Genomic DNA, 12,844 nt, shown 5'->3' with positions numbered 1-12,844 from the left:
TTGGTTTTGTCTTGCAGCGACTTCCTCCACTGTTCTGAGTGCTGTCTCCCCACACCTGCTCTTGAATAGTGAGTAGGGGACTCATCTGCTTCTGATTACTAATCAGGAGTGTTTATCTGCTAGTGTCGCCTTCCTTGCGACATTAGTTCGTTGACTAATGTTCATGGTGTGCCTTTCGTTTCTCACCTGCCAAGTAAGTATGGAGGTCTACAGGGCAAACACGCTACAACTTCCAAAACACATGGAATACGGGAAAACACAACGGAAGTATAATAAAACTTATGAAGGACAAAATTAAATAAATACATCTTTAAGTAATTATTAAATGTGTCATTAAATAATATTTTTTAATCAAATACATACATGTGTTACTAAGTGTGTCATTAAATAATAACAATTAAATTAATCACATGAAAGTGTTAGTAAAGGAGAGGGATATGTAAATACATGAGTGGGATGCCTGGAAGAAAGTTGGCAAAGTGAAAAGGTACATTTTCTGTATTTAAACTTTTTTTTACACAATATTATAGTGCTAGCAATTTTATGAGTTGTGTTTTCCCTCTAAAGCATGTGTTTTGGGGGTTCATGTTTGTTTGGATGTTGCTTTGCATTTGCATGTGTTTTATCTGCACTTCACCTACCATCTCTGCATCCTGGGGTCACGCCAAAATGAATCCAAAATGTTTTTACGCCCCGTCAAAAACTAAAAAAATGTTATGTCCTGTTTGGCTTTGAAGATAACAAAAATGGAACGTTTCCAGAGGGTTAAAGTTATTAATAGTGTTCTTAGAATACAGAGGAACAACCAATACCTGGTCAGCCGGAAAGCATCTGGGAGGGAGACGGTGTGAGGTCCGGTGCTCTCGCTCATGCCGTAAAGCTCGTACAGTGGAATGTCCAGACTGAGGAAAAACTCCAGAGTGTCTCTTGTAATGGGGGCGGCGCCTGTGTAGCACCTGTAGCAGCGGTCCAGCCCCAGAGCCTTGCGCACCTTCTTGAACACAAGCTTTTTGGCTATTTGGTAGCTCAGCGATGTTGGGTCTGCCACACTCGTTCTTCAAAAATAAAAAAATAAACAAGTGCAGACAACGCGTCACATTTCAAAGCAAGCCTAATGAAAAGGCATAATAAAAAGGCATTCAAATTGCGCACATACTGATTCATCTTTCTCAGATTGGTCTGCAGACCCACGTCTTTGGCCCAGGCGGCAACTTTTCGGCGCACAGTTGAGGACTTGGCTCCGACAGACTTCATCTTCTCTTGCATCTTCTCCCAGACACGTGGCACACCCAGGAAGGCAGTGGGCCTCACCTCTTTCATGGTATTCACTAAAGAGCCCTGAAACACACGTGCACTTGTTGAAAGACAATACTGTTTGCAAATAAAGAAGCACAGTTTACTTAATAGGCACTCATAACCCTCTAGGGATAGACCATTGATTTGTTACACAAGAAGTAAGTGGAGCATAGCCAGTGTGTTGTGTTCACAGCTGATTACACAGTGCTATTCATTGCGCACATGACACGCTGGGCCCTCTCACCTTAAGCGCGTCTGGGTCGGCGAAGTGTGTAACCCCACCGACCCTCATGTTGACCCAGATGTCGACCATCTGAGCTGCGATGTGGCTGAGTGGGAGGTAGCTGACCACCACCTCCTGGGACTCCGTGGCGTCCGTCAGGTGCACGTGGCGGCCAGTGGAAAGTGCAGTCCATGTCATCTAAGGGTAATACAAAGAAAAGGATACTGTACATTAATGGTTGTATAAAATGGACCTAGTAGGAGACAAATATACATTCCAAGCGCCACCAAAATAAGTTAGTTAAAAAGTTTGACTTTGCCAATAACCTTTTTAACTGGTCACAGAAACTACTCATCTTAACTCTTTTTTTTTCTTTTTCTGTTTTTTTATTTTAAACAACATAAAAAAAAGACACAAGATACACTTACCATTAGTGCATCAACCCAAGAAAACCCTCCCTCCCCCATTCACACTCATCCACACTCATTTACACAAAAGGGGCTGTCTCTTTCTGTTATTAAAAAAAGAAAATCTTCTGGTTCCTACAATATAGAATAATACAGTCTGCAAGGGATACAGTCTTTAGAGCACACATGATTGTGTGTGGTGCTGGTCCATTAACATTTTCATTAATTACTATCTTTTATGTAATTGTTTTTATATTGCTTTAGTTTCAAACAAAACAAACAAAGGACCTTGACTTCACCAGACCGGGTTGTCAATGAAATCAGATTGTTCAAAAGGGTTCTTAAAACCAGGTCCAGTTCAGATAACGTCCAGTTCGGGCTCAGCAACATACACCTTCACCCATGTACACCAAAAACCAGGGAACACAACAGGTTGCATACAATCCACATACAAAAATAAATTTTCAAATTAAGCACCCATGTACAGTCCAGATCCAAGTCGAACTCAGCAACACCCAAGTCGAACTCAGCAACACACACCTTCATTTATGTACACTTAAAATAGGGAATGCAACAACAGATTGCATATCATATATAAACAAAATTACATTTTCAAAATAAGCCTTTGAGGACTTCCCATCTTTTTTTATGTTTTTTGGCATCATTATCGTTTTCAACCATATAATTTTCTAAAGTTAAAAAATACTGAATAAATGTTTTAAAGAAAGAAATACTAAGTGAATATCTGTTTTTGGCCTTAAAAATAAACCTTTTACCGAGTACTATAATTAAATTGACTAAATCATGACTGTCAATGAACTCTCCTAAAATAACAGAAACCACATCAAGCTTCATAAACAAACCAATCTTTAAACACATTTTTTCAACTTCCACCCAAAACGAAGACACAATATGACAATACCAAAACAAATGTAGGGTGGATTCAGGCTCCTGACAACAAAATCGGCAATCATCTGACTCGGTCATATTCCATATTTTTAACATTTTTCCCGTGGGTAGGAAGTTATAAATAATTTTAATTTGAAAATAACGATTTTGCACATCGATAGTGGTTTTGTAGATTAATTTGAATATTGCATCCCACGGCAACGGGCAGTCAAAAAAGTCCTCCCATTTTCCATATGTGTTGTATGGGGCAGCCTTCAAAGATTTCTTTATTAAAAAAAACTTATATATTTTTCCATTTATTTTAGTTCCTTTTTGCCAACTAGAATTTCTTATTAAGGGTTTACAAACTAATAATTTAGTAGTTCCATAATTAATTTGTTTCCATCTTTTCCCAATGACTCCAGTTAGTTGATTAAATGAAAAGCTTGAACAAGCATCACCATACATAGTTGTAAATTCATCGTATTTCATAATTTTACCATTCTCATTGATAATGTCATTGACAAAAATGATTCCTCTTTCAAGCATATTTTTCCAAAAGAAAGGCTTTCCATCTATTACAATATTAGAGTTCATCCATATTATCTGCTGCAAAATATCATCTCTTTTTTTTGGTACATAACATTGAAAACACCACCATGAGTGGATTGTTTCCTTTATGAACCCCGTCATGTTTCCCAGCAGACTCTCTACATAAGAAAAATGGGAGGGGATCACTTGTAAAAAAGGATACAATTTCTTTTGATACAGTACATGTTTTTTGTCTAACAGAACACTTGTGTACCACTCAGTGTTTAAATACATCTTTGGAACAATTGATGCTTTTAAAGACAGACACATAGCTTCAAGGTTGAGAAGTTTCAGGCCCCCATATTCATATTCATTGTACAAAACCTTTCTTTTAATCCTTTCTGGTTTGCCGTCCCAGACAAAATCGAAGACCCTCCGCTCATAAATCTTAAAAAAGTTTTGTGATGGAGCTGGTAATGACAAAAACAAATAAATAAATTGAGGAATAATTAACGAGTTGACAATATATATTTTACCATACAAGGTTAAGGATTTCCCTTTCCATAATTGCATAATTTTATCCAGCTTTCTTAGTCGATTATCATAATTGATTGAGCCTAGATCTTCCAGATTCTCTGGGACAACAACACCAAGTATGTTAACTGGTCCATCTGTCCACAAAACAGGCACTTTGCATTCCATTCGAAAGGACGTTCCCTTTAGATTTCCGATCCTTAATATTTTACATTTATCATAATTTATTTTAAGCCCAGATTGCTGTGAAAATATGTCCAAAAGATCAAGAAGGTTTCGCAAACAATGAGGATTGGGGCTTATAAAGAAGCTTGTATCGTCTGCATACATTGTTATTTTACTTTCAATATTATTATTACTGAGCCCTTCAATATTTTTATTCAATCTAACTTTAATCGCCAATATTTCCATAGCAATAATAAATAAGTATGGAGACAAAGGGCACCCTTGTTTTAGACCTCTTAATAGCGGTATTGTCCCAGAGATGTATCCATTATTGATAATTCTACAGTTTTATTGTATAGCGTCTTCATCCAGTGTAATAAGGAGTTGCCAAAATTGAAAAAAACTAAGCTTTTACAAATAAAATCCAAGCTAATTTTGTCAAAAGCCTTCTCCAGATCAGCTACAAAAATCAAGCCTCTTTTATTTTCCATATTATAATTTTCTATATTTTCTAATAACAGTCTAATATTGTTTCCTATGTTTCTTCCTTGTAGGAAGCCTGATTGATCTTGGTGAATAATATTTGACAAAACAGACTTAGGTCGTGTAGCCAAACATTTTGCCAGGATTTTAGCATCATAACACTGAAGTGTTATTGGTCTCCAATTTTTTAGATGAACTGGGTCTTTATACTGACCATTTATTTCCTGTTTCAATAATAAAGAAATAAGGCCTTCTGTTTGAGTGTTGGACAAAAAACCTGTTTTATATGAGTAATTAAAACTAGAAAGTAATGGTTTCTTAAGATCTTCATAAAATACTTGATAAACCTCAATAGGTATTCCATCTAATCCTGGGGTTTTCCCTGGATGAAAAGATTTAACAGCTTCCACAAGTTCTTCCTCTCTAATGAGGCCTTCACATGAATGTCTTTCTTCCGAATTCAATTTTCTTTCATAATTTTCTGGAAAAAAATTTGTAGTTTCAGGAGGGATTACTGGATTAGGAAAAATGTTTTTAAAGTAATTTTCCATTTCTTTCAACAATGTGGTGTGTGTATCCAATACCTTTCCATTTGTTTTAATAAGCTTGGAAATGTTCTTTTTAGAACGATTTTTTGTTTGGATATTTAAACTCTTAACTCTTACTAAAGGTGTACCGATCCGATATTAATGGATGGATAGACTTTATTTATCCCACAATGGGGAAATTATGTGGTTGCAGTGCATATACATAAAGTCCACAAAAATAAGGTAAAAAAACATGAAAACAAAGAAACATTAAAGATCGGATATCGTTCCGATATTAGCAAAAACATTGGCTTGCTCGGGTACAGCGCTCAAAAACAAGCAGTCATGCAGTGTGTTTTCTTGTGCAAAGCTGGACTGCCAGCTAACATCTAAATGTCCCCCAATAAGCACACAAGTTTGAGCTTTCCTTGTATTGTAGTCAGGTCATTTACAAAAGGTAAACATGGTAGGAGGTAGTCCTTAATTGATCAATATTGCAGTACAAAACACGACATCTGTCAATACAAAGAAGTATCAAAATGTATAGTTGCATATTACAGATACAAAGTCTCCAAGGAAAAAATGTAATAGAAAGCATCCAGTAACAAACATGTCTGGATCATTCAACTTCCTGCGTCATGAACTTAATGAATTATTGTAACCATTAGGTGTCACTAAAATACAAATTAACACTTCAAAAGCATAACTCTGTCATAAGGTGTTTTCATGCTCATTGTTCTCTTGAGTAATTTGACTTGATCAAGCTTTTTATAACATTCCACACTACAAAATCAAAAGTATGTACCACCATTCGTGCTGATATATTAAAATCAGTTATAGCCAATACTCAAGGCTGAAGTGAAAAAGTTGTATTGGGACACCCCTAACTTTTACTACATAAAATACCACACAATAAGATTGTATTTTTACAGGCAGCGCTTCAGACACGTTTTCTGTCATTTATTAGTAATGTTTTACTGCTGTAATTTCAACACTAGTCCGTGTTGTTTTTTGGTAGCGTCATCATCCAAGTTCGGCGAAATTCAGAAGCTTTTTGTGTAATGTGAACAGACAAAAACAGCAGAATATTTTTTTAATACATTAAACAGCACTTTGTCATGTTAGTGGCCTTACTTTATGAACATAAAGTAGTCACATGACAATTGTGTTTATCTAAAATAAAAACAAGACCATTTTTGCTTTTGCTAATGGTACCAAAATGTTTTTCGATACTTTTTGGTATATGGCATTATTGGCTTTATTTTAACATAAATTCTTACGATACATTTAACATATGTTTCTTATTGCAATCGAAAAACAATTTAGTCCTTAAATAAAACCGTGAACATGCTAGACAACTTGCATTTTAGTAGTAAGTAAGCAAACAAAGGCTCCTAATTTGGCTGCTAACATATGCAGTAACATATTGTGTCATTTCTCAGTCTATTATTTTGTCAAATTTATGAGAGAAAAGCAGTAAAGAATTGATTATTAATTACTTGTTCATTTACTGTCAATATCTGCTTACTTCTTCTTTTAACATGTTACATCTACACTTCTGTTAAAATGTAATAAACACGTATTCTTCTGTTTGGATATTTTATATTAATTTTGGATGATACCACAAATTGGGTATCGATCCGATACCAAGTAGTTACAGGATCATATATCGGTCATAATTAATGTTCTCATGTGTTCAGGGACGTATTTCCTGAATTTATAAAAATAATATTTTTTTAAAGGAAAACATATTTGTGACGATAAAAAATATCGATGTAATCATTGTAGTACCGACTAGATACGCTCTTGTACTTGGTATCATTACTGTGGATGTCGGGTGTAGATCCAGCCATGGCATTTGTTTACATTGAGAGCCAGATTGTTGTTAGTGGTGAGCTATTGTATCCTCCTACAGTGTGTAATGAAGCATGTTTAGCTATTCCTCGTCCTGCAGGAGTGATACTTATAAGAAACTTACGGTTGGTTGCGAGGATTAGTGATTTAGAAGTAGGTAAAACACTGCCAACTGCAGATGAACGTTAGCCGCTAGCTAGCAGGCCATGTTTTAAAGTACTTCTTGTAGAGTTCTCCCTATCTGTCTACACACCGTGTCTGCTTTTAAGTACTCTGTGATTGTGGGTTGCGGAACATGCTCCTCTGCTCGTATAAGTAGCAATGTCATGGCGCCGTCATGCCCGTAATAAAAACAAAAACGGGAACCATTATTTTTTTTACAGGCAGTATGATTCATTAGTACCACGGTACTTTACTAGTATAGGTTTACAGTACAACCCTAGTCCAGACTAGAGTACCCAATCTAAGTGTTGACATAGCCTAGCAAACTAAAAGTAGGGGTGTAACGGTACGTATATTTGTATTGAACCGTTTCGGTACGGGGGTTTCGGTTCGGTTCGGAGGTGTACCGAACGAGTTTCCACACGAACGTATTAAGTAGCCGCCTAAGCTAAAGTCTTAACAAGCTGCTTCGCTCTGCCTCTGCCTCTGTCAGTACTCTACACAGCACCCAGCATTGTCCCACCATCTGATTGGTTACACACAGAGCGGTAACAGCCAATCAGCAGTGCGTATTCAGAGCGCATGTAGTCAGTGCTCCAGTGTCGTGATGAGCAGGTAGGTGTTTAGCAGGTAAGCATCAGGCAGCGGACTCTCCCCAAATTATAATAAACAGCTCCCAGTCAACTACTTGTAACATCACTATGAGCCCGTTGACGTTCTAGAAACTTAAATGGCAGCTCAGCTCGCTCGCAGTCCTGGCTTGAGGTGAAGGCTAATTAGCTTTTAGCGTGCGTGACGTTAGCTCATTTTGCGGTGTGTGTGTGTGTGTGTGTGTGTGTGTGTTACGGACAGCAAAGTCTGTCTGTTATTTCACTTTACCTTTTTCTGTGTTGAAGCAGCAAAAAAGGACATTATGTTAAATGAAGAGTTTCTGTCTCTGATAGTTGATATAATAATGTAACTGCATCATTAAGCCTACATGAACTCCATGGTGTTCAGGGATGAATAGTCTCTCCTATTCCTATTGTACTATTTTTTCAGCTATAGTTACATTAATCATTAGTAATGGAGCAGCCTAGTTTTGAATGGCAGGGTCCCTGCTATCACATGTTGATAAAAATAACATTTACATAATACAAATCAACTACAGGCTTCCCAAATGCTGTAATAAATTAAGCATGATGAGTTGACTTGAAACTGTTTAATGTTGCACTTTTTATATGTAGAAGAAAAGTTTTGTCATTTTATTTAATCTGAGCAACAACTTGAGGCAGTTTAATGCGGATTAACGTGGGCAGAATTATTATAGTGTTCCCAATTTTAAAAGGATAAAGCCATTGTTTACAAATTTGGTAAATAAATAACCAAAAAATGTACATTTTGTTGTTTTCTTACTGTACCGAAAATGAACCGAACAGTGACCTCTAAACCGAGGTACGTACTGAACCTTGTGTACCGTTACACCCCTAACTAGAAGTGATCAATGAAACATGTCATCAAACTACTGTTGATAAAATATGATGAATGAAATGTGACACAAATGATTTTGAAAAAATGTATGTCTTTGATTTTTTTCCACACACAAGTCATAGAAAAGAGCAGCAGTCTCATATTTGTATCGTAAAAGTTATCTTCAGCAATAATAATAGCAGTAGTTTACTGATCTTTTTGAAAGGGAATTCCTATAGAAAGAGTATAATCAAAGCAGTTTTGTAATTTTTCCAAGTGAAAGATCTGAGAGGACCACATGACTAACTAGAGGCACATGTGACACAAATTCAGGTGGGACTTACGTTGTCATGGCTGAGCATGACCCCTTTGGGCTGCCCGGTGGTCCCTGAGGTGTAGATGAGCGTGCAGCACTGATTAGGCTTCTGGCTAGAGATGATTTCATCAAGCGGCGCATCAGGCTCGTCACGTCCCAGCTCCATGAAGTCATCCCACTGTAAGAAGAGACAGTATGAACATACTGCTGCTTCTGTGTGCATGGAGTATACTTCTGTTTGTTCCTACTGGCAATGTGGACTTACACTGTACAGATTTGGTCTCTTCTCTTTTAGTGCACCTTTGTACTGGATGATGGCTTTTAAGTGTGGCAGCTGGTCCTGCACCTGAGGACAAACACATTTGGAAATTAGTCAAAATGTGGCTCGTCGGTGCGAATGTGTAAATGTATACGGTAGTGTCGCACCTGAAGGATCTTCTGCAGCTGCTTTTGGTTCTCCACCACGATGAAGTTGGCCTTGCAGTTTTCTGCCACATACTGGCATGCCTCTGGGGAATTGGTTGTGTAGATGCCTACAGCGAAGCCACTGCAACACAAAAGGCTCATGGTTAGCACACATTGGATGAGTTCTTTACATTTATTTCCGATTGGAACCAATGCCAGCTAGTGTGGTTGTGCGGGATACAATAGGAGTGTAACCTTGCTCCCTGACACCTTCGTGAAAGCTTAAGGTTAACTACTGTATACATATTTACCCTTAGAACCCATATTTAGCAATATTTACCCGTAGAACTGTGTCTCGCTCCAAAAAGTGTCATACATTAGCAATAATAACTTTCAACGCTTGACATCTTTTAAAAACTTCAGACCTATCCATTGATAAAAAGTTTTTTGGGTTTTTTTGCCAACAGACTGCATACATTTTTGTGCAATTGTGCTCAATATATTCATATTTGCACACATAAAAAAACAACCATAAAATGTGAAATGAAACATGAGTTTAAACTTGCACAACGTGCAGCCTTCATGCAAACATTTGAATCACGTCATGTAGAGTAGTGCAGTTGTGTCAGAGGCACAACTTCAACACAAATTCTCTGGGACACGCAAGATGTGGTCTTTACTTGGGATGTTCCAATCAAGATTGTATGCTGCCAATTCAGACACCAATCTTTTATAAGTGAGATCAGCCAATAACGATATCAATCACATGTATTAACTGTAAATTTTTCAATGTATTTATGGTGAGTTCTATTGCCAGTTTAGCAATATCAACACAATATTTAAACTAGTTCTTTATTCTCTTCATCTGTATAATATATTCAGCTTTCTCCTACAGTGATAATAGTACTTAATAATGAAACCGAGAAAATAGATTCAGTGTATTTACTGCAATTTAAGTGAATATTATTAGCTTAGTTAGATGAGCGGCTCCACACTGCGTATGGAGACACATAATTAGCTGCTTGTCAGCCGGGGACTAAAGATAAATAGAGTGTCATCCAGACGGGATCAGCTTATGTGATTGGCAATAAAATGCGTTTATCTGCAATGGCGATCACATACTTTTTCATGAAAATCGGCCGATACATATGCATGTCCGATCGATTGGCACATCCCTATTCTTTACTATGTTCACAAAATCCTAACTGGCCAAGATCATTTTCACTACATTTCAGCAATTTAATGGCAGTTTAACTCATTTACGCTTATCAAAGCTCTATGAGAGCTATGCATCATGGTCGTTTTGCGCCTTCTGGTGGTTCTGCAAGAATTAGATTATTTTGGTTTTAAGTATTGTAAAATACCAGGATTGCAGTCTGTTTAAAAAATAGCATTTACAATGGAAGTCAAAGGGGCCGAAAGAGGTTTTCAAGGTAAGAGTCGATTCAATATTTTTATTTTCTATTGTAAGTATGTGGCAATCAAAAACACAATGCAGTTTAAAAAACTGGTTAAATTTCAGGCCGCTAACCTTCAAACTGAACAATACGTAACACTTCAAATGACCGTTTTATGCCACAGTGTTGCACAAGGGTTTTAAGAGTTTGCACTGGCCAATAATCATTTAGCTTGTGTCTGGACAATCTCACCTCTCAATCAGTAAACCCTGGTTCAAACTCTCATCAGAAGGTCTGAAGGATCTTTATTGTCATTGCACAGGTACAACGAAATGTCATTTTCAGCACAACGCCATTCGAGAGCAGACACACATTGTACAGGGCAACATAACAGGAACACTGATGGGTCGCCATTTACGGCTCCCCGTAAAAGGTGGGAAAAAAGTAGACGCCGGGGGAGAATAAAAGTCAATAGCCGGAGCTCATATGCACGTTACAAAACAAAGAAGCAAGCATGTGGGTACTGTTAACCTCCATAAATCCCTTCTGAGCATACTGAGGATCTTCAGCAGGACATTTTTTTATGCAATAAAATTTGATTTAACTACCTGAACAATCAGTGCTGTTTTATAACAGTCATAATGAGGGCCAAGAGACTCCGCTTAATATCATGACAAAGCTAAATGTTTATGAGTTCAGGCCAAACCCTACCTCTCTCTTACGTAAAAGATGGCACAGTTACCAGGGAACCAAAAATCAGCATAATCCCATAAAAAATGACCATTACATAAGCAGGTGTTTAGTAACTAAACTTTAGGTTTCTTTGTAATGAGAGGGGATTAACTGGTGTTGCGCCACGTACTAGCAGAGGAAAGGTTGCTAATTTTTACACTTTTGTTCCCCTTCATGCTTGATATGCTTGTAATTATGTAAACAAAGATTCTTGTTTTTAGTTTAGCATCGTGCTGCATTCTATTAACGTCAATTTGACTTTAAGCAAAGTTGGTGAAAGCCAAGGTTTCTGAACACCACAGTGTAAGTCATATGTTACTAGTGAGGGAACACAGAGCTCTTCTCTTTTAAGCTGGTGGATGAAGAAAACAACTCACCCTGCCAAAATGGCTCCAATGTCAGCAATGAACCACTCCACAGAGTTGAAGCCTAGGATACCGACGCCATGGTAGCGTTGTAACCCAAGCTGCGGAAAGACACACAAGTGAGTTTGACTTACACGTCAACACGTTCATTCCAATGTCATCAAATTTGCCAACATTCCCAAAATGATATGTACCCATTTCTTCTTTGGTTCTAAAACCTAATTTATTTGACTATGAGAAAAGGAACAATTCAATTTGTTGTTATTTCTAATGGGATAGCAGGAACTTTCTCAGAATCTTCTGACCTCCTGTTTCCACATCAAAGGGATTGTCACAACAGAGGCCTACTATGTAGGTAATCCTACATCCACTAAAATATCCCACATTTCAGCAACCGTTTTTAGAACAGAGAAAATTGAACTTTGTTGCAATTATGCATCCATGATGCATATGCATGTCTTTAATGTGGATGCTGTGGGAGAAACACAAATTTAGTGTCTAGAAATTCACAAAATAATGTTCTTCTGTCTTTTATTTTTGTGTGTATTTAAGGGCTGGTAGTTGATAACAATTTAAGATATGTCAGTTTTATAGCTCATTAATCAGGAATGATGACCATTTGCAGGACTCGCTGCTTGTTGAGATAAGTGATGCATGTTTTAAAGTTAGCATCTTTAAAAGTGTCCAATACCAGAAAAAGTTCAGAGATTTGCCACCAGTAGCTTTTTTGAATCCAATAGAATAGAATTGTATCAAGGACAGTTCAACATAGTTCCAAAACAATTAATGCAACTGATGCTGTTTGTCATTTCTAACGCTCTATTACGTCTTCGACGCATGGCTGCGATTGTTGTGTTCCTTCCAAGGCAGGAGACAAGCAGGAGTGTCGTGGAGGTAAGATGAAGTATTCTTTTAATAAATAAAGGCAAGACAAAAATACAAAACTGAGGACGCTAGCAAGCGTGGAGCAGAACAAAACCAAAATGTCACCAAAGGTGAAAAAACGAGGAAGGCTAGACTTTGCTACAGCGATGAGAAAAAAACATGAGACGTAAATGTTGCCTACAGCAAATATTGACCCAGCAACTACTGCTGGGTGACCGCACACTA

At 37.4% G+C, this 12,844-nt stretch overlaps 1 protein-coding gene and 1 long non-coding RNA gene across 7 annotated transcripts in view; one reads left to right on the top strand and one right to left on the bottom strand.

The window, feature by feature from the left end:
• Positions 1-12,844, top strand: part of LOC133635296 (uncharacterized) — a 62,458-nt gene that overhangs the window by 11,392 nt on the left and 38,222 nt on the right. The window lies entirely within an intron of this gene.
• The window catches only part of acsbg2 (acyl-CoA synthetase bubblegum family member 2), a 56,638-nt gene that overhangs the window by 8,250 nt on the left and 35,544 nt on the right, over positions 1-12,844 (bottom strand). For all 6 annotated transcript variants that reach the window (XM_062028355.1, XM_062028353.1, XM_062028358.1 and 3 more), the window contains 7 exons: positions 11,747-11,835; positions 9,262-9,382; positions 9,101-9,181; positions 8,864-9,013; positions 1,541-1,717; positions 1,157-1,338; positions 813-1,055 (listed from right to left, as the gene is read on the bottom strand). In XM_062028355.1, the coding sequence (XP_061884339.1) occupies positions 813-1,055; positions 1,157-1,338; positions 1,541-1,717; positions 8,864-9,013; positions 9,101-9,181; positions 9,262-9,382; positions 11,747-11,835 (1,043 nt within the window). The remainder of the gene's footprint in view (positions 1-812; positions 1,056-1,156; positions 1,339-1,540; positions 1,718-8,863; positions 9,014-9,100; positions 9,182-9,261; positions 9,383-11,746; positions 11,836-12,844) is intronic.

Source organism: Entelurus aequoreus, linkage group LG19 (genome assembly GCF_033978785.1).
Source record: "Entelurus aequoreus isolate RoL-2023_Sb linkage group LG19, RoL_Eaeq_v1.1, whole genome shotgun sequence".
Lineage (NCBI taxonomy): Eukaryota > Metazoa > Chordata > Actinopteri > Syngnathiformes > Syngnathidae > Entelurus > Entelurus aequoreus.
This window is presented reverse-complemented; position numbering and strand designations above follow the sequence as displayed.